Source organism: Oncorhynchus mykiss, chromosome 28 (genome assembly GCF_057628025.1).
Source record: "Oncorhynchus mykiss isolate SJ-2025 chromosome 28, ASM5762802v1, whole genome shotgun sequence".
In the NCBI taxonomy this organism is placed as follows: Eukaryota; Metazoa; Chordata; class Actinopteri; order Salmoniformes; family Salmonidae; genus Oncorhynchus; species Oncorhynchus mykiss.
The window spans coordinates 43,985,001-44,007,429 of record NC_143049.1 but is presented as its reverse complement, the minus strand read 5'-3'; the positions used below and the strand labels follow the sequence as shown (position 1 = coordinate 44,007,429).

The 22,429-nt window shown below is 42.2% G+C and overlaps 1 protein-coding gene across 1 annotated transcript in view; it reads right to left on the bottom strand.

Annotated features, from left to right (window-relative positions):
- LOC110508269 (collagen alpha-2(VI) chain) overlaps positions 1–22,429 on the bottom strand; it is a 47,769-nt gene that overhangs the window by 24,348 nt on the left and 992 nt on the right. Inside the window, exons 2-18 of the mRNA XM_036966129.2 lie at positions 17,102–17,199; positions 16,314–16,414; positions 14,869–15,012; positions 14,186–14,548; positions 14,081–14,101; positions 12,458–12,523; positions 10,211–10,309; positions 7,667–7,693; positions 7,438–7,563; positions 6,176–6,238; positions 6,014–6,076; positions 5,191–5,244; positions 5,060–5,095; positions 4,832–4,894; positions 4,554–4,679; positions 2,635–2,697; positions 1,995–2,045 (exon numbers count right to left, since the gene is read on the bottom strand). Coding sequence (XP_036822024.1) covers positions 1,995–2,045; positions 2,635–2,697; positions 4,554–4,679; positions 4,832–4,894; positions 5,060–5,095; positions 5,191–5,244; positions 6,014–6,076; positions 6,176–6,238; positions 7,438–7,563; positions 7,667–7,693; positions 10,211–10,309; positions 12,458–12,523; positions 14,081–14,101; positions 14,186–14,548; positions 14,869–15,012; positions 16,314–16,414; positions 17,102–17,186 — 1,551 coding nt within the window. The 5' untranslated portion in view covers positions 17,187–17,199. The remainder of the gene's footprint in view (positions 1–1,994; positions 2,046–2,634; positions 2,698–4,553; positions 4,680–4,831; positions 4,895–5,059; positions 5,096–5,190; positions 5,245–6,013; positions 6,077–6,175; positions 6,239–7,437; positions 7,564–7,666; positions 7,694–10,210; positions 10,310–12,457; positions 12,524–14,080; positions 14,102–14,185; positions 14,549–14,868; positions 15,013–16,313; positions 16,415–17,101; positions 17,200–22,429) is intronic.

Below are 22,429 nucleotides of genomic sequence, written 5' to 3'. Positions count from 1 at the left end.
GACCCAGAGCCACTGGGTGTGATGAGCTGTAAACAGACCCAGAGTCACTGGGTGTGATGAGCTGTAAACAGACCCAGAGCCACTGGGTGTGATGAGCTGTAAACAGACCCAGAGCCACTGGGTGTGATGAGCTGTAAACAGACCCAGAGCCACTGGGTGTGATGAGCTGTAAACAGACCCAGAGCCACTGGGTGTGATGAGCTGTAAACAGACCCAGAGCCACTGGGTGTGATGAGCTGTAAACAGACCCAGAGCCACTGGGTGTGATGAGCTGTAAACAGACCCAGAGCCACTGGGTGTGATGAGCTGTAAACAGACCCAGAGCCACTGGGTGTGATGAGCTGTAAACAGACCCAGAGCCACTGGGTGTGATGAGCTGTAAACAGACCCAGAGCCACTGGGTGTGATGAGCTGTAAACAGACCCAGAGCCACTGGGTGTGATGAGCTGTAAACAGACCCAGAGCCACTGGGTGTGATGAGCTGTAAACAGACCCAGAGCCACTGGGTGTGATGAGCTGTAAACAGACCCAGAGCCACTGGGTGTGATGAGCTGTAAACAGACCCAGAGTCACTGGGTGTGATGAGCTGTAAACAGACTCAGAGTCACTGGGTGTGATGAGCTGTAAACAAACTCAGAGCCACTGGGTGTGATGAGCTGTAAACAGACCCAGAGCCACTGGGTGTGTTGAGCTGTAAACAGACCCAGAGCCACTGGGTGTGATGAGCTGTAAACAGACTCAGAGCCACTGGGTGTGATGAGCTGTAAACAGACCCAGAGCCACTGGGTGTGATGAGCTGTAAACAGACCCAGAGCCACTGGGTGTGATGAGCTGTAAACAGACCCAGAGCCACTGGGTGTGATGAGCTGTAAACAGACCCAGAGTCACTGGGTGTGATGAGCTGTAAACAGACCCAGAGCCACTGGGTGTGATGAGCTGTAAACAGACCCAGAGCCACTGGGTGTGATGAGCTGTAAACAGACCCAGAGCCACTGGGTGTGATGAGCTGTAAACAGACCCAGAGCCACTGGGTGTGATGAGCTGTAAACAGACCCAGAGCCACTGGGTGTGATGAGCTGTAAACAGACCCAGAGCCACTGGGTGTGATGAGCTGTAAACAGACCCAGAGCCACTGGGTGTGATGAGCTGTAAACAGACCCAGAGCCACTGGGTGTGATGAGCTGTAAACAGACCCAGAGCCACTGGGTGTGATGAGCTGTAAAGAGCTGCTATTTTTTAAACTTTCTGTTTTGCCATTTCTGAATGTGTTATTCAATTTGTTTCTATGTGCTATAGTAGTAAAAGCCAAATTCTACGTTCTTTCAAATATTTTATATCTATTTATATCTACAGGGGTCCTGAAATCCAAATCAAATGGCTAAATGTTAAAAACAATTCCATATGTTATCTTAGTAGATATTGCAATCTAAGGGCGTATTTAATAAAAATAAGACCTATTGAGTCCAAGTTAAAAACAGGGACAAAGTAGGCTACTGTTTTTGAGGCTGACTTCTTTGCCTCATGATTTGTCAAATCGCGCACAATTTCTCTGTGTTTCACACCAGAGTGCATCACTCCCGACAGACACAAGCAAAAACTCTTTCCATAAATGTCCTTAAATGTCTTTAAGCACAAGCTGTCAGAGCAGCTCACAGATCACTGCACCTGTACACAGCCCATCTGTAAACAGCCCATCTATCTACCTCATCCCCATACTGTATTTATTTATTTAGCTCCTTTGCTCCCCAGTATCTCTACTTGCACATTCATCTTCTGCACATCTACCATTCCAGACTGAAGCCTCCGAACACCTCAACTTATACCTCATTCAATCACCGCTGTGATCCCTTCCCAACACTAAGTAGCCTTCTCATTCCCATTCCTGCTTTGTCATCTCCGTGCAGTCCTCGCTTATACTGTGGTTCTCCCATCCTTGTAAACAGCCTCCACTGGTGTGTGTGTGTGTGTGTGTGTGTGTGTGTGTGTACGCGTACCGTTGGTCCTCTTGGTCCTGGGTAACTGAAGCCAGCTCTTCCCACGTCGCCCTACAGCAGCACAGAAATCAATCGATCAGTACAGAGATCAATCAATCACAACACAGTCAAAACAGTCACATTACGGTTCCCAAACTCGGCCCTGGGTCCGCCTGGGGGCATGTTTTGGTTTTAGCCCTTAACACTCCACATATGATTCAAATGATCAATAGCTTGATGATTAGTTGATCATTTGAATCAGCTGTGTAGTGCTAGGGACAAAAACCCAAAACATGCCCCCCTCGAGGTCCCGATAACTGAGTTTGGGGAACCTCCTGCATTAAAGATAGAGTCACAGCCATGCATGAAGTCAACAGCAATATCAGGTTGACTTCCACAACAGCTAGAAGATCGTTAAACTTCTCTGTTGTCTTTTGCATCTCACTCATCTGTAACATCTGCAGTTCATCCTGCTCCTCATCACTGAGTCTCAGACAAACACACACACAACTACACACACACTCAGACAGACACACACAACTACACACACACTCAGACAAACACACACACACAACTACACACACACTCAGACAAACACACACACACTCAGACAAACACACACACACAAACTACACACACACTCAGACAAACACACACACACCTTTGGTCCTGCCAGGCCGGGGTCTCCTCTCGGTCCGGCATCACCGGGGTCGCCACGGGTACCCTGTTACACAGATAGTGGTTACCATAGCAACATTATGATGCCATCCCCGTGGTTACTGTAAATTGCCACCATATCACCATAACATAAGCATGTACACACACACAGAGTCTTGCGAAAGTATTCGGCCCCCTTGAACTTTGCGACCTTTTGCCACATTTCAGGCTTCAAACATAAAGATATAAAACTGTATTTTTTTGTGAAGAATCAACAACAAGTGGGACACAATCATGAAGTGGAACGACATTTATTGGATATTTCAAACTTTTTTAACAAATCAAAAACTGAAAAATTGGGCGTGCAAAATTATTCAGCCCCCTTAAGTTAATACTTTGTAGCGCCACCTTTTGCTGCGATTACAGCTGTAAGTCGCTTGGGGTATGTCTCTATCAGTTTTGCACATCGAGAGACTGAATTTTTTTTCCATTCCTCCTTGCAAAACAGCTCGAGCTCAGTGAGGTTGGATGGAGAGCATTTGTGAACAGCAGTTTTCAGTTCTTTCCACAGATTCTCGATTGGATTCAGGTCTGGACTTTGACTTGGCCATTCTAACACCTGGATATGTTTATTTTTGAACCATTCCATTGTAGATTTTGCTTTATGTTTTGGATTATTGTCTTGTTGGAAGACAAATCTCTGTCCCAGTCTCAGGTCTTTTGCAGACTCCATCAGGTTTTCTTCCAGAATGGTCCTGTATTTGGCTCCATCCATCTTCCCATCAATTTTAACCATCTTCCCTGTCCCTGCTGAAGAAAAGCAGGCCCAAACCATGATGCTGCCACCACCATGTTTGACAGTGGGGATGGTGTGTTCAGCTGTGTTGCTTTTACGCCAAACATAACGTTTTGCATTGTTGCCAAAAAGTTCAATTTTGGTTTCATCTGACCAGAGCACCTTCTTCCACATGTTTGGTGTGTCTCCCAGGTGGCTTGTGGCAAACTTTAAACAACACTTTTTATGGATATCTTTAAGAAATGGCTTTCTTCTTGCCACTCTTCCATAAAGGCCAGATTTGTGCACTATATGACTGATTGTTGTCCTATGGACAGAGTCTCCCACCTCAGCTGTAGATCTCTGCAGTTCATCCAGAGTGATCATGGGCCTCTTGGCTGCATCTCTGATCAGTCTTCTCCTTGTATGAGCTGAAAGTTTAGAGGGACGGCCAGGTCTTGGTAGATTTGCAGTGGTCTGATACTCCTTCCATTTCAATATTATCGCTTGCACAGTGCTCCTTGGGATGTTTAAAGCTTGGGAAATCTTTTTCTATCCAAATCCGGCTTTAAACTTCTTCACAACAGTATCTCGGACCTGCCTGGTGTGTTCCTTGTTCTTCATGATGCTCTCTGCGCTTTTAACGGACCTCTGAGACTATCACAGTGCAGGTGCATTTATACGGAGACTTGATTACACACAGGTGGATTGTATTTATCATCATTAGTCATTTAGGTCAACATTGGATCATTCAGAGATCCTCACTGAACTTCTGGAGAGAGTTTGCTGCACTGAAAGTAAAGGGGCTGAATAATTTTGCACGCCCAATTTTTCAGTTTTTGATTTGTTAAAAAAGTTTGAAATATCCAATAAATGTCGTTCCACTTCATGATTGTGTCCCACTCGTTGTTGATTCTTCACAAAAAAATACAGTTTTATATCTTTATGTTTGAAGCCTGAAATGTGGCAAAAGGTCGCAAAGTTCAAGGGGGCCGAATACTTTCGCAAGGCACTGTACACACACACACACACACACACACACACACACACACACACACACATACACACACACACACACACATACAGGAAGACAAGAACATTAGGAAAGCATTGTGATCGGACTGGTGAAGCTATGATCTGTGACCTACATTCTTCCCTGCCGCTCCTGAAGTACCGGGGGGCCCGCGTGGCCCCGGGAGTCCGTTGTCCCCCTTGGTTCCTTTGTTTCCTACTTCACCTGGCAGTCCTCTCAGCCCCTCAGGTCCTGCCTCGCCCTGAAACACAGAAGGACAACACAGGCAGGTAGGGGGTGTGTCTGTGTCTGAGCGAGTGAAAGTGTGTGTGTGTGTGTGTGTGTGTGTGTGTGTGTGTGTGTGTGTACGCGTGCGTGTGAGAGCAAGTGTGTGTGAGCGATGTTGTGTCATACCTTGTCTCCTTTAACTCCGTCTGGTCCCGGGGTCCCCTTTGACCCAAAGTCTCCTCTTCTCCCCTACAAACACAACAACCCAACAACCATTAGAGAAACCTTACACAACCGTTAAGAGACAGAAACCATTAGACTATGGCCACAACGTTCAGACAATATTGAGACACAGAGCTAGTTTCCCTAGAACACGTTGCCTGTGGCATCATGCAGAGTTTCAGAGGGTCTCACCAGTTCTCCCTTGTCTCCTGGGCCTCCAATAGTTCCCTAGAAGAGACACACAAAGGATTATCTGACATACAGTATTTTACATTGTTGTGCCAGTTAGAGTGTTGTAGTATGTGTGGAGTAGAGCTTCTTACTGGTGTTCCTTTGGCTCCAGGGAAGCCAGGCGAGCCGGGACTCCCTCTCTCACCCTGAGGAGGAGGAAGACAACAAGGTTATTTACCCTTTGACCTCTAACTTTGACCTCTAACCTTTCTATCGGGTGTTGGGGAATAATCAGAATTGGTTTGTAACATAGGTAAGATGTTTTATATTCTTCATATGTTTATAAGTTACTTCTCATCAGAATGTTTATTTTTGTATAATACTGTGGCGGGGTTGCAGTATCTGTTCTCTGTCAGGACTAAGTTACTTGGGCCGGAGAGAGGGGAGAGGTCAAGCGTGCATCTCTTGGCTCCACAATGTCTGTGTGCCAGTCAGTGTGTCTCTGTGATCTTGTCAAGATAGGATGGATTTGATATATGCCTGTTGATATGGAGGATTGGTTTATGGTTCTGAGTTTGAGAAAATGACATAGTTTAGGAGACAAAGCTGAACGATAAATTATGGCCAATGCTGTCTGGCTATGTGTGTCTTTGCTATAAAGGATCTCAGTTGCAACGTGTAAGGGACTCTCAGAGAATTCATTTATAGACACTGAATTGATCTGAGAGTCACAGGGTTGTGATGGAGCTCATATAATTAAAGATGGACTTTATGATAACTCTGACTTGTGTGTGGTTTGCTCTCATGATTTGGTAAATACAGGAAATTTCCACGACACGGGTCCCTGGCCTAACAACCAGAGAGGAGCCGTGGAGAGCAACAGAGGTCAGGGATGATCCCTCTGATGTCAGAGCTGTACGGAACACTGGGATGTAGCAAGTAACATCATATCGTGTGCAGTGACTTCCTGTTTACCTTAGGTCCAGCGTCTCCCACCGGGCCGAGGGGGCCTGCGCTTCCTGGTCGACCGGGATCTCCCTGGAGACACAAACACGGTGATTGTATAACTAGGGTCCAAGCAGCAAACGAGGCGTTGTAATTTTGTTATTAAAATTCTGTTTGATCTCAATCGCGTACCTTCTCTCCGTCTGTTCCAGGAAGTCCACCATTGCCCGCGTCTCCTGGGTGACCATCAGGACCCTGTTGTCAGACACACACACACACACACACACACACACACACACAGGGAAAATAGTGATCAATGTACACTCATTTCAACCACAAATCAACAACACGATTTCAAGGGTTGGTTTACTTGAAGTAGAATTCAGGTTTGTTGAGAACACAATTAAATATCAAGGCAATAGTGTTGCTAGTAATAGTAACATATACTAGATGTGTCACGCCTACTCTCCCTCCTCCTCCCCCTCCTGCCCCCCCCCCCCCCCCCCCCCCCCCCCCCACCTGCCTTCCCTAGTCACACGCATCAGCGATATTGGACTCACCTGGACTCTATCACCTGTTTATTACCTCCCCTGTCTGTGTTCCCAGTTCCCTGCTCTGTTCCCTGCTGCTGCATTGATTGTCGCCTGTCTGTTCCCAGTTCTGGCGCTGTTCCTGTAGGTTTCTCAGAACATACCCTGTCTCCTGGATCTAGTCAGGTTTCTCAGAACATACCCTGTCTCCTGGATCTAGTCAGGTTTCTCAGAACATACCCTGTCTCCTGGGTCGAGTCAGGTTTCTCAGAACATACCCTGTCTCCTGGATCTAGTCAGGTTTCTCAGAACATACCCTGTCTCCTGGATCTAGTCAGGTTTCTCAGAACATACCCTGTCTCCTGGATCTAGTCAGGTTTCTCAGAACATACCATGTCTCCTGGATCTAGTCAGGTTTCTCAGAACATACCCTGTCTCCTGGATCTAGTCAGGTTTCTCAGAACATACCCTGTCTCCTGGATCTAGTCAGGTTTCTCAGAACATACCCTGTCTCCTGGATCTAGTCAGGTTTCTCAGAACATACCCTGTCTCCTGGATCTAGTCAGGTTTCTCAGAACATACCCTGTCTCCTGGATCTAGTCAGGTTTCTCAGAACATACCCTGTCTCCTGGATCTAGTCAGGTTTCTCAGAACATACCCTGTCTCCTGGATCTAGTCAGGTTTCTCAGAACATACCCTGTCTCCTGGATCTAGTCAGGTTTCTCAGAACATACCCTGTCTCCTGGATCTAGTCAGGTTTCTCAGAACATACCCTGTCTCCTGGATCTAGTCAGGTTTCTCAGAACATACCCTGTCTCCTGGATCTCGTCAGGTTTCTCAGAACATACCCTGTCTCCTGGGTCGAGTCAGGTTTATCAGAACATACCCTGTCTCCTGGATCTCGTCAGGTTTCTCAGAACATACCCTGTCTCCTGGATCTCCTTTGCAGCCGGGAGCGCCGATGCGCCCGATCTTCCCCTTCTGTCCGTCCGTCCCGTTGCGTCCAGCGAGGCCGGCCACACCCTTCGTCCCCTCAGCTCCGATCTCTCCCTGAAAACACACACACTCAGCAATAACACAGAATCTTCCTCGAGTCCCACGCTGCCCAGATCTGAAAATCAATAAATAATACCTAATTAAATATTTATCTCACCTTTTCACCCTCCAGACCGATTTCACCCTACAAGAACAGAACAGAAATCAGAACAACACAACAACAGAGCACAGAACACAGATCAACAGAACAACAGCCATTAGGGAAACAACACACATAATTACTGATATTACTAGTCACTATATATAAATACATTATTACTGGTATTACTAGTCACTATATATAAATACATTGTTACTGGTATTACTAGTCACTATATATAAATACATTGTTACTGGTATTACTAGTCACTACATATAAATACATTATTACTAGTCACTATATATAAATACATTATTACTAGTCACTATATATAAATACATTATTACTAGTCACTACATATAAATACATTATTACTAGTATTACTAGTCACTACATATAAATACATTATTACTAGTCACTATATATAAATACATTATTACTGGTATTACTAGTCACTACATATAAATACATTATTACTGGTATTACTAGTCACTACATATAAATACATTATTACTAGTCACTATATATAAATACATTATTACTAGTCACTACATATAAATACATTATTACTGGTATTACTAGTCACTACATATAAATACATTATTACTAGTCACTATATATAAATACATTATTACTAGTCACTATATATAAATACATTATTACTAGTCACTATATATAAATACATTATTACTAGTCACTATATATAAATACATTATTACTAGTCACTATATATAAATACATTATTACTGGTATTACTAGTCACTACATATAAATACATTATTACTAGTCACTATATATAAATACATTATTACTAGTCACTATATATAAATACATTATTACTAGTCACTATATATAAATACATTATTACTAGTCACTATATATAAATACATTATTGCTGGTATTACTAGTCACTACATATAAATACATTGTTACTGGTATTACTAGTCACTACATATAAATACATTATTACTGATATTACTAGTCACTATATATAAATACATTATTACTGGTATTACTAGTCACTACATATAAATACATTGTTACTGGTATTACTAGTCACTACATATAAATACATTATTACTGGTATTACTAGTCACTATATATAAATACATTGTTACTGGTATTACTAGTCACTATATATAAATACATTATTACTAGTCACTACATATAAATACATTATTACTGGTATTACTAGTCACTACATATAAATACATTATTACTGGTATTACTAGTCACTACATATAAATACATTATTGCTGGTATTACTAGTCACTATATATAAATACATTGTTACTGGTATTACTAGTCACTATATATAAATACATTATTACTGGTATTACTAGTCACTACATATAAATACATTATTGCTGGTATTACTAGTCACTATATATAAATACATTGTTACTGGTATTACTAGTCACTATATATAAATACATTATTACTAGTCACTACATATAAATACATTATTACTGGTATTACTAGTCACTATATATAAATACATTGTTACTGGTATTACTAGTCACTATATATAAATACATTATTACTAGTCACTACATATAAATACATTATTACTGGTATTACTAGTCACTACATATAAATACATTATTACTGGTATTACTAGTCACTACATATAAATACATTATTGCTGGTATTACTAGTCACTATATATAAATACATTGTTACTGGTATTACTAGTCACTATATATAAATACATTATTACTAGTCACTACATATAAATACATTATTACTGGTATTACTAGTCACTATATATAAATACATTGTTACTGGTATTACTAGTCACTATATATAAATACATTATTACTAGTCACTACATATAAACACATTATTACTAGTCGCTATATATAAATACATTGTTACTGGTATTACTAGTCACTACATATAAATACATTATTACTAGTCACTATATATAAACACATTATTACTAGTCACTACATATAAACACATTATTACTACTCACTACATATAAATACATTATTAGTGGTATTACTAGTCACTATATATAAATACATTATTACTGGTATTACTAGTCACTATATATAAACACATTATTACTGGTATTACTAGTCACTACATATAAATACATTATTACTGGTATTACTAGTCACTACATATAAATACATTATTACTGGTATTACTAGTCACTATATATAAATACATTATTGCTGGTATTACTAGTCACTACATATAAATACATTATTACTGGTATTACTAGTCACTACATATAAATACATTATTACTAGTCACTATATATAAATACATTATTGCTGGTATTACTAGTCACTATATATAAATACATTATTACTAGTCACTACATATAAATACATTATTACTAGTCACTATATATAAATACATTATTGCTGGTATTACTAGTCACTATATATAAATACATTATTGCTGGTATTACTAGTCACTACATATAAACACATTATTACTAGTCACTATATATAAATACATTATTACTGGTATTACTAGTCACATTTGCATCTTTAGCATACATAACTACTGGTAGTGTGTGTGAATGGGAGGAGCATGAAGCATTACCTTGACTCCTGGTTGACCAATGGGACCCTCGATGCCGGGGTCGCCCTGTCTTCCCCTGTCTCCTTTAAGACCGGCGTTACCATTGTCTCCTTTGATCCCCTGTAAACACAAGATATTAGTGGCCTGCTTCCTTTCTGGACCTCGTAAACTGTCGAAAACAGATCCAAATGGTTGCATATCAGGCCTAGGGAAGTTATTTTGGCATTAACATGCATTCGAAACAGGATGTTTAGGCGGTTATTCAAATTAGCCTACATCACTGCAGTTTACAGCCCTAAACAATAGCGTAGTCACTTGATAGCAATAATAAATTCCCCAATGCACTGTGTTGTAGCCCAGATAGAATCATGTTTTTGTCTAAAAACTAATTAATAGACCTACAGGGTGCAGTAGGATGGTCTGTTATTAATAGACCTGCAGGGTGCAGTAGGATGGTCTGTGATCCCACATTATTAATAGACCTGCAGGGTGCAGTAGGATGGTCTGTGATCCCACATTATTAATAGACCTGCAGGGTGCAGTAGGATGGTCTGTTATTAATAGACCTGCAGGTTGCAGTAGGATGGTCTGTTATTAATAGACCTGCAGGGTGCAGTAGGATGGTCTGTGATCCCACATTATTAATAGACCTGCAGGGTGCAGTAGGATGGTATGTGATCCCACATTATTAATAGACCTACAGGGTGCAGTAGGATGGTCTGTTATTAATAGACCTGCAGGTTGCAGTAGGATGGTCTGTTATTAATAGACCTGCAGGGTGCAGTAGGATGGTCTGTGATCCCACATTATTAATAGACCTGCAGGGTGCAGTAGGGTGGTCTGTTATTAATAGACCTACAGGGTGCAGTAGGATGGTATGTAATCCCACATTATTAATAGACCTGCAGGGTGCAGTAGGATGGTATGTTATGGGTGCAGTAGGATGGTCTGTGATCCCACATTATGAATAGACCCGCAGGGTGCAGTAGGGTGGTCTGTTATTAATAGACCTACAGGGTGCAGTAGGATGGTCTGTAATCCCACATTATTAATAGACCTGCAGGGTGCAGTAGGATGGTCTGTTATTAATAGACCTGCAGGTTGCAGTAGGATGGTCTGTTATTAATAGACCTGCAGGATGCAGTAGGATGGTCTGTGATCCCACATTATTAATAGACCTGCAGGGTGCAGTAGGGTGGTATGTTATTAATATACCTACAGGGTGCAGTAGGATGGTCTGTAATCCCACATTATTAATAGACCTGCAGGGTGCAGTAGGATGGTCTGTTATTAATAGACCTGCAGGGTGCAGTAGGATGGTATGTTATTAATAGACCTACAGGGTGCAGTAGGATGGTCTGTTATTAATAGACCTACAGGGTGCAGTAGGATGGTCTGTTATTAATAGACCTGCAGGGTGCAGTAGGATGGTCTGTTATTAATACAGGGTGCAGTAGGATGGTCTGTGATCCCACATTATTAATTATTAATAGACCTACAGGGTGCAGTAGGATGGTCTGTGATCCCACATTATTAATAGGCATGCAGGGTGCAGTAGGATGGTCTGTGATCCCACATTATTAATAGACCTGCAGGGTGCAGTAGGATGGTCTGTGATCCCACATTATTAATAGACCTGCAGGGTGCAGTAGGATGGTCTGTTATTAATAGACCTGCAGGGTGCAGTAGGATGGTCTGTTATTAATAGACCTGCAGGGTGCAGTAGGATGGTCTGTTATTAATAGACCTACAGGGTGCAGTAGGATGGTCTGTTATTAATAGACCTGCAGGGTGCAGTAGGATGGTCTGTAATCCCACATTATTAATAGACCTGCAGGGTGCAGTAGGATGGTCTGTTATTAATAGACCTGCAGGGTGCAGTAGGATGGTCTGTTATTAATAGACCTGCAGGGTGCAGTAGGATGGTCTGTTATTAATAGACCTGCAGGGTGCAGTAGGATGGTCTGTTATTAATAGACCTGCAGGGTGCAGTAGGATGGTCTGTTATTAATAGACCTGCAGGGTGCAGTAGGATGGTCTGTGATCCCACATTATTAATAGACCTACAGCGTTATGTATATTCATGTATAGTTTATCATTATCGTCCTTGGTGTGGATGGCCCTTTAACGGGAGAAACCAGAGAGGAGGAGAACAACTGACTGTGTGTCTGTCTATGTGTCTGTGTGTCTGTCTGTCTGTCTGTGTGTGTGTGTGTGTGTGTGTCTGTCTGTGTGTCTGTCTGTGTGTCTGTCTGTGTGTGTGTGTACCTTCTGTCCTCTGTGTCCTTTGGGACCAGGAGGTCCTTCTGTCTCTAGACACTTCACCTTGTAGCACTAACATGGGAGAAACAGAGATATCTAGTATCAATCAATCAATCAGACAGGGATAAACAGAGATATTTAGTATCAATCAATCAATCAGACAGGGAGAAACAAAGATATCTAGTATCAATCAATCAATCAGAGATATTTAGTATCAATCAATCAATCAATGAATAAATAATCAAACCTCTAATGTATATATATACACTACATCATGATCAAAAGTATATGGACACCTGCTCATCAAACATCTCATTCCAAAATCATGGGCATTAATATGGAGTTGGTCCCTCCTTTGTTGCTATAACAGCCTCCACTCTTCTGGGAAGGCTTTCCACTAGATGTTGGAACATTGCTGCTATAACAGCCTCCACTCTTCTGGGAAGGCTTTCCACTAGATGTTGGAACATTTCTGAGGGGACTTGCTTCCATTCAGCCATAAGAACATTAGTGAGGTCGGGTACTGATGTTGGGCGATTAGGCCTGGCTCGCAGTCGGCGTTCCAATTCATCCCAAAGGTGTTCGATGGGGTTGAGGTCAGGGCTCTGTGCAGGCCAGTCAAGTTCTTCCACACCGATCTCGACAAACCATTTCTGTATAGACCTTGCTTTGTGCACGGGGGCATTGTCATTCTGAAACAGGAAAGGGCCTTCCCCAAACTGTTGCCACAAAGTTGGAAGCACAGAATTGTCTAGAATGTCATTGTATGCTGTAGTGTTAAGATTTCCCTTCACTGGAACTAAGGAGCCCGAACCATGAAAAACATCCTCGACCCATTATTCCTCCTCCACCAAACTTTACAGTTGGTAGTATGCATTTTGGCAGGTAGCGTTCTCCTGGCATCCTCCAAACCAAGATTAGACCGTCAGACTGCCAGATTGTAAAGCGCGATTCACCACTCCAGAGAACGTGTTTCCACTGCTCCACAGTCCAATGGTGATGAGCTTTACACCACGCCAGCCAATACTTGGCATTGGGCAAGATGATCTGGGGCTTGTGTGCGGCTGCTCGGACATGAAAACCCATATCATGAAGCTCGCGACAAACAGTTCTTGTGCTGATGTTGCTTCCAGAGGCAGTTTGGAACTCGGTAGTGAGTGATGCAACCGAGGACAGACAATTTTTTACATGCTTCAGTACTCGGCGGTCCAGTTCTGTGAGCTTGTGTGGCCTACCACTTCGTGGCTGAGCCGTTGTTGCTCCTAGACGTTTCCACTTCACAATAACAGCACTTACAGTTGACCAGGGCAGCTCTATCAGGGCAGACATTTGACAAACTGACTTGTTGGAAAGGTGGCATCCTATGACGGTGCCATGTTGAAAGTCACTGAGCTCTTCAGTAAGGGCCATTCTACTGCCAATGTTTGTCTATGGAGATTGCATGGCTGTGTACTTAATTGTATACACCTGTCAGCAACGAGTGTAGCTGAAATAGCCGAATCCACTCATTTGAATTGGTGTCCACATACTTTGGATATATTGTGTGTATATATAGTGATATGTCACCAGGTATGCTACAACAGTATGTTGATTGTATGGTAACAGTGATATTGTTGTCCTCAGTCTCACCTCCTGATAGGCCAGATGGGTCTGGAAAAAGACAAAATAAAGAATTTAAATATTAAACTATAGTACATCATCATCACAGTGTGTGTGTGTGTTAGTGTGTGTTACCATGGTCTTGATGATGCGGTCTATAGTGTCCAGCTGTATAACAGGCCTGTTGCCACTGAGGTCGACAGCCAGGAAGTCTTTTCTGTAGACGTTGGCCGGAGAGTTAGCGATCTCCCTCAGACCCGTCTCGTCCACGTTCTTCGTGGCCGCGACCACAAACATTCTGATGGCCTCGTCGCGCGCTCGTTCCGCCGTCACCTTCACCCCGCCGCACGGGTTTCCTGTCACGTGACCGTCGGTGATGACGACAGCGAATCGCAGTGCCCTGGGGTCCGAAGGCGAGCGTGTCATTTCCTGTGTCATGTTGGCGAGGGCGCAGTCGATGTAGGTTCCCTTACCTAGATACCGTATACCCCGAACCCCCTGAAACAACAACAACAGTTACTGTATACCCCAGAAACAACAACAACATGTAGGTTCAACCTGTATGAAACTGTCTTTAATGTTGTGCCCCATGCAGGGTCAACCTGTGTGTGTGTGTGTGTGTGTGTGTGTGTGTGTGTGTGTGTGTGTGTGTGTGTGTGTGTGTGTGTGTTTTAAATAAGTACATGTGTGTGTATGTGTGCGTGCAAACGTGTGTTTGTGTGTGTGCTACGTGCGTGCGTGTGTGTGCGTGCGTGCGTGCGTGTGTGTGTGTGTGCTACGTGCGTGCGTGCGTGTGAGTGTGTGTGAATTTGACCCACCTGGATGAAGGCGTCCTTGGCCTGTATGCGACTGAAGACCTGTTGTCTCTGGGAGAAGTGTAGTCCTCCTAACTGCCATCTGATCTGGACCAGACCTTTATAGTCAGCATCCTCCAGACGCTCTGCAAAACGCTCTGTAAACATCTGCACACACATCGAGGAGGAGGAAGGGGTTAGACATCCATCTATCTACTGTATCTATCTATCTATCTATCAAAACGCTCTGTAAACATCTGCACACACATTAAGGAGCAATAAGAGTTTATAAATAAGAGATTATAAATAAGAGATTATAAATAAGAGTTTATAAATAAGAGTTTATAAATAAGAGATTATAAATAAGAGTTTATAAATAAGAGTTTATAAATAAGAGATTATAAATAAGAGATTATAAATAAGAGATTATAAATAAGAGTTTATAAATAAAATATTATAAATAAGAGTTTATAAATAAGTGCTAAAAAGGTTAACTTAATAATAAAATATATTTAAATGTAACATACTAATATTGTAATTATAGTGTTGCAGTAAAAGGTGAAATCAATCAATCAATCAATCAATCAATCAAAACAGGAACGATGATGCTCTCCACCAGTGATCTAGGGGGAGGGGGGACATTATAATATAGTTGTAGTAGTAGGAACCTTAATGCTCTCCACCAGTGATCCAGGGGGAGGGGGGACATTATAATATAGTTGTAGTAGTAGGAACCTTAATGCTCTCCACCAGTGATCTAGGGGGAGGGGGGACATTATAATATAGTTGTAGTAGTAGGAACCTTAATGCTCTCCACCAGTGATCTAGGGGGAGGGGGGACATTATAATATAGTTGTAGTAGTAGGAACCTTAATGCTCTCCACCAGTGATCCAGGGGGAGGGGGGACATTATAATATAGTTGTAGTAGTAGGAACCTTAATGCTCTCCACCAGTGATCCAGGGGAGGGGGGACATTATAATATAGTTGTAGTAGTAGGAACCTTAATGCTCTCCACCAGTGATCCAGGGGGAGGGGGGACATTATAATATAGTTGTAGTAGTAGGAACCTTAATGCTCTCCACCAGTGATCTAGGGGGAGGGGGGACATTATAATATAGTTGTAGTAGTAGGAACCTTAATGCTCTCCACCAGTGATCCAGGGGGAGGGGGGACATTATAATATAGTTGTAGTAGTAGGAACCTTAATGCTCTCCACCAGTGATCCAGGGGGAGGGGGGACATTATAATATAGTTGTAGTAGTAGGAACCTTAATGCTCTCCACCAGTGATCTAGGGGAGGGGGACATTATAATATAGTTGTAGTAGTAGGAACCTTAATGCTCTCCACCAGTGATCTAGGGGGAGGGGGGACATTATAATATAGTTGTAGTAGTAGGAACCTTAATGCTCTCCACCAGTGATCCAGGGGGAGGGGGGACATTATAATATAGTTGTAGTAGTAGGAACCTTAATGCTCTCCACCAGTGATCCAGGGGGAGGTTCTTGCAGGGCGATGGTCTCAGACGTGTCGATCGTAAAGTACACGTCTATAGGACACTCATGCTTCTCTGTAGGACACACACACGTTAGGGCACATGATAACACACACACACACGTTTGGACACATGATAACACACACACGTTAGGGCATATGATAACATACACACGCATGTACATGTAAACACAAACAAACATCCAATGAAATCTCAAAATAGCCCAAGTCAAAGTATTACTTCTTGTCAAGTGTAAACAGAGCACTACGCCCTATTGGACATCCAAACTACAGAACATCAAAGTCTGAGAAATGACAAACACATTTTACAAAGAGCTCTGGTCAAATAGAGCTCTGGTCAAATAGAGCTCTGGTCAAATAGAGCTCTGGTCAAATAGAGCTCTGGTCAAATAGAGCTCTGGCCAAATAGAGCTCTGGTCAAATAGAGCTCTGGCCAAATAGAGCTCTGGCCAAATAGAGCTCTGGTCAAATAGAGCTCTGGTCAAATAGAGCTCTGGTCAAATAGAGCTCTGGCCAAATAGAGCTCTGGTCAAATAGAGCTCTGGCCAAATAGAGCTCTGGTCAAATAGAGCTCTGGCCAAATAGAGCTCTGGCCAAATAGAGCTCTGGTCAAATAGAGCTCTGGTCAATAATATGGCACCCTGTTGGGAATAGGGTGCCATTTGGGATGCAAATGCAGACTGGAGTATGATGTCAGTATGATGTCAGAACTAGAGCTGTGCATTGTAGGAAGGGAACTCACTGTTGCATTCTGGGAAGGCCTGGACGTGCGCTGCAGCTCCAAACAGTAAACACAGCACGATGAACTCTGACCTCATCATCATCATCCTCTCTTCCTACCTGACATGACAAACACAAACACACACACACACTTTAAAAACTTAAATCCACAAATGACATCACATTTGCATAGAATGACTGTATCTCACCTGGGTTCGTACAGATTCCTGAACAGTTCTACAGATGGATAGTTATACAGATGTCTGGACAGTTATAATATATACAGATTGACAGTTATGCAGATGCCTGGACAGTTATACGGATGGGTAGTTATATAGTTATACAGATAGACAGTTATAGAGATGGACAGTTATACAGATTTCTGGACAGTTATACAGATTCCTGGATAGTTATACAGATTCCTGGACAGTTATACAGATGGACAGTTATACAGATGTTGAGTTATATAGTTATACAGATGGACATTTATGGAGATGGACAGTTATACAGATTCCTGGACAATTATACAGATGGACATTTATACAGATGGACAGTTATGCAGATGGACAGTTATAGAGATGGACAGTTATAGAGATTTCTGGACAGTTATACAGATTCCTGGATAGTTATACAGATTCCTGGACAGTTATGCAGATGGACAGTTATACAGATGTTCAGTTATATAGTTATACAGATGGACAGTTATACAGATGGACAGTTATACAGATTCCTGGACAATTATACAGATTCCTGGACAATTATACAGATGGGCAATTATACAGATGGACAGTTATACAGATAGACAGTTATACAGATGGACAGTTATACAGATGTGTGGACAGTTAAAGGGATGGACATTTATAGAGATGGACAGTTATAAAGATTCCTGGACAGTTAAATAGATGGACAGCTATACAGATGGAGAGTTATGCAGATGGACAATTATACCGATGCCTGGACAGTTATACAGATGGACAGTTATACAGATGGACCATTGTGCAGATTGAGAGTTATAGAGTTACAGTGGGGCAAAAAAGTATTTAGTCAGCCACCAAATGTGCAAGTTCTACCACTTAAAAAGATGAGAGAGGCCTGTAATTTTCATCATAGGTACACTCCAACTATGACAGACAAAATGAGAAAAAAAATCCAGAAAATCACATTGTAGGATTTTTAATGAATTTATTTGCAAATTATGGTGGAAAATAAGTATTTGGTCAATAACAAAAGTTTATCTCAATACTTTGTTATATACCCTTTGTTGGCAATGACAGAGGTCAAACGTTTTCTGTAAGTCTTCACAAGGTTTTCACACACTGTTGCTGGTATTTTGTCCCATTCCTCCATGCAGATCTCCTCTAGAGCAGTGATGTTTTGGGGCTGTTGCTGGGCAACACAGACTTTCAACTCCCTCCAAAGATTTGCTATGGGGTTGAGATCTGGAGACTGGCTAGGCCACTCCAGGACCTTGAAATGCTTCTTACGAAGCCACTCCTTCGTTGCCCGGGCGGTGTGTTTGGGATCATTGTCATGCTGAAAGACCCAGCCACAATTCATCTTCAATGCCCTTGCTGATGGAAGGAGGTTTTCACTCAAAATCTCACGATACATGGGCGCATTCATTCTTTCCTTTACACGGATCAGTCGTCCTGGTCCCTTTGCAGAAAAACAGCCCCAAAGCATGATGTTTCCACCCCCATGCTTCACAGTAGGTACAGTGCCTTGCGAAAGTATTCGGCCCCCTTGAACTTTGCGACCTTTTGCCACATTTCAGGCTTCAAACATAAAGATATAAAACTGTATTTTTTTGTGAAGAATCAACAAGTGGGACACAATCATGAAGTGGAACGACATTTATTGGATATTTCAAACTTTTTTAACAAATCAAAAACTGGAAAATTGGCCGTGCAAAATTATTCAGCCCCTTTACTTTCAGTGCAGCAAACTCTCTCCAGAAGTTCAGTGAGGATCTCTGAATGATCCAATGACGACCTAAATGACTAATGATGATAAATACAATCCACCTGTGTGTAATCAAATCTCCGTATAAATGCACCTGCACTGTGATAGTCTCAGAGGTCCGTCAAAAGCGCAGAGAGCATCATGAAGAACAAGGAACACACCAGGCAGGTCCGAGATACTGTTGTGAAGAAGTTTAAAGCCGGATTTTGATACAAAAAGATTTCCCAAGCTTTAAACATCCCAAGGAGCACTGTGCAAGCGATAATATTGAAATGGAAGGAGTATCAGACCACTGCAAATCTACCAAGACCTGGCCGTCCCTCTAAACTTTCAGCTCATACAAGGAGAAGACTTATCAGAGATGCAGCCAAGAGGCCCATGATCACTCTGGATGAACTGCAGAGATCTAGAGCTGAGGTGGGAGACTCTGTCCATAGGACAACAATCAGTCGTATATTGCACAAATCTGGCCTTTATGGAAGAGTGGCAAGAAGAAAGCCATTTCTTAAAGATATCCATAAAAAGTGTTGTTTAAAGTTTGCCACAAGCCACCTGGGAGACACACCAAACATGTGGAAGAAGGTGCTATGGTCAGATGAAACCAAAATTGAACTTTTTGGCAACAATGCAAAACGTTATGTTTGGCGTAAAAGCAACACAGCTCATCACCCTGAACACACCATCCCCACTGTCAAACATGGTGGTGGCAGCATCATGGTTTGGGCCTGCTTTTCTTCAGCAGGGACAGGGAAGATGGTTCAAATTGATGGGAAGATGGATGGAGCCAAATACAGGACCATTCTGGAAGAAAACCTGATGGAGTCTGCAAAAGACCTGAGACTGGGACGGAGATTTGTCTTCCAACAAGACAATGATCCAAAACATAAAGCAAAATCTACAATGGAATGGTTAAAAAATAAACATATCCAGGTGTTAGAATGGCCAAGTCAAAGTCCAGACCTGAATCCAATCGAGAATCTGTGGAAAGAACTGAAAACTGCTGTTCACAAATGCTCTCCATCCAACCTCACTGAGCTCGAGCTGTTTTGCAAGGAGGAATGGGAAAAAATGTCAGTCTCTCGATGTGCAAAACTGATAGAGACATACCCAAAGCGACTTACAGCTGTAATCGCAGCAAAAGGTGGCACTACAAAGTATTAACTTAAGGGGGCTGAATAATTTTGCACGCCCAATTTTTCAGTTTTTGATGTTAAAAAAGTTTGAAATATCCAATAAATGTCGTTCCACTTCATGATTGTGTCCCACTTGTTGTTGATTCTTCACAAAAAAATACAGTTTTATATCTTTATGTTTGAAGCCTGAAATGTGGCAAAAGGTCGCAAAGTTCAAGGGGGCCGAATACTTTCGCAAGGCACTGTATGGTGTTCTTTGGATGCAACTCAGCATTCTTTGTCCTCCAAACACGACGAGTTGAGTTTTTACCAAAAAGTTATATTTTGGTTTCATCTGACCATATGACATTCTCTCAATCTTCTTCTGGGTCATCCAAATGCTCTATAGCAAACTTCAGACGGGCCTGGACATGTACTGGCTTAAGCAGGGGGACACGTCTGGCACTGCAGGATTTGAGTCCCTGACGGCGTAGTGTGTTACTGATGGTAGGCTTTGTTACTTTGGTCCCAGCTCTCTGCAGGTCATTCACTAGGTGTGGTTCTGGGATTTTTGCTCACCGTTCTTGTGATCATTTTGACCCCACGGGGTGGGATCTTGCGTGGAGCCCCAGATCGAGGGAGATTATCAGTGGTCTTGTATGTATTCCATTTCCTAATAATTGCTCCCACAGTTGATTTCTTCAAACCAAGCTGCTTACCTATTGCAGATTCAGTCTTCCCAGCCTGGTGCAGGTCTACAATGTTGTTTCTGGTGTCCTTTGACAGCTCTTTGGTCTTGGCTATAGTGGAGTTTGGAGTGTGACTGTTTGAGGTTTTGGACAGGTGTCTTTTATACTGATAACAAGTTCAAACAGGTGCCATTAATACAGGTAACGAGTGGAGGACAGAGGAGCCTCTTAAAGAAGAAGTTACAGGTCTGTGAGAGCCAGAAATCTTGCTTGTTTGTAGGTGACCAAATACTTATTTTCCACCATAATTTGCAAATAAATTCATAAAAAATCCTACAATGTGATTTTCTGGATTTTTTTTCTCAGTTTGTCTGTCATAGTTGAAATGTACCTATGATGAAAATTACAGGCCTCTCTCATCTTTTTAAGTGGGAGAACTTGCACAATTGGTGGCTGACTAAATACTTTTTTGCCCAACTGTATCTGATGCTGTCAAGACCAGAATATGGCATGTCATACTATTTCTGGCCAGACAGCATCAGATACATGGGCTACATATAGGAAGAGAGGGGGACGCTGTTTTGCTCGTTAGTTTCAGCAGAGAGGAAGAGGCGAAGCGAGAGAGCTCACTCTCGCCAACATCTGTCCTGACTAAACCCAATGCGTTTCAATGTGGATAACATGCAGTCCTAAGCTTATTGCCGGCATTCCTGCACTTGGGACAAGGACTCACATTTTTTAGGGCGGATCCATGAGCATCTCGTCATTATATACAGATCTCTGGTTTCCGCCACTTGCGAATTGGAAATGAAAGTTGACGAGTGCACAATGCACTGTTCGGATGCTGGCTTCCCCTAAAATAAATTCATGTTTTGCCAAAATTATATAACTACTCCTGTCTAAATAAAATAATTCAAAATACTTCACCAGAGAGCTTGACTTAGCCACAGAGGATCATTCACTTATTTGTTTTTATTTTTTTAATAGCTGTGGATTGTTTCAAATCACAAGTACATAGGCCTATGCCTAGTTGGGAAGCCAGCCATTTCCAGTGAAAACAACGGTCCCGTCTATAGAAATCAAACTGATTTGTTCTGTCTCCGGTCTGGCCTCCTCTAACGGTAAGATCCGGTAACGTTTAATGGGGAGGAACAGGGAGACATGTTCTGCACTGGGTGTGTTCCAGAATTATACAAACATTATCTGAGCAGAATATCATATCTTTCCAATATGTTTGTCCGAGGAACCACCATATCAACACGATAAAGCACTAATGGGATTTGTAATCTGCATATGCCTAGGTCTGGAACGCACCCAGTCAGCACAGCACACTGTCCATCTGAACAGGAACGCACCCAGTCAGCACAGAACACTGTCCATCTGAACAGGAACGCACCCAGTCAGCACAGAACACTGTCCATCTGAACTAAAGTTGATTTTCGCAACTCTGTCTAAAACCGAAATATTAGCGGTGGCCAAAAATAGTTTTTGCTAATTGACTGGTCACCAAATGAGAGTGGAGACGATGCGCGTGCATATATTCAAATACTTCACACACACATTTACAAGGCTTTAAAATGTGATAGA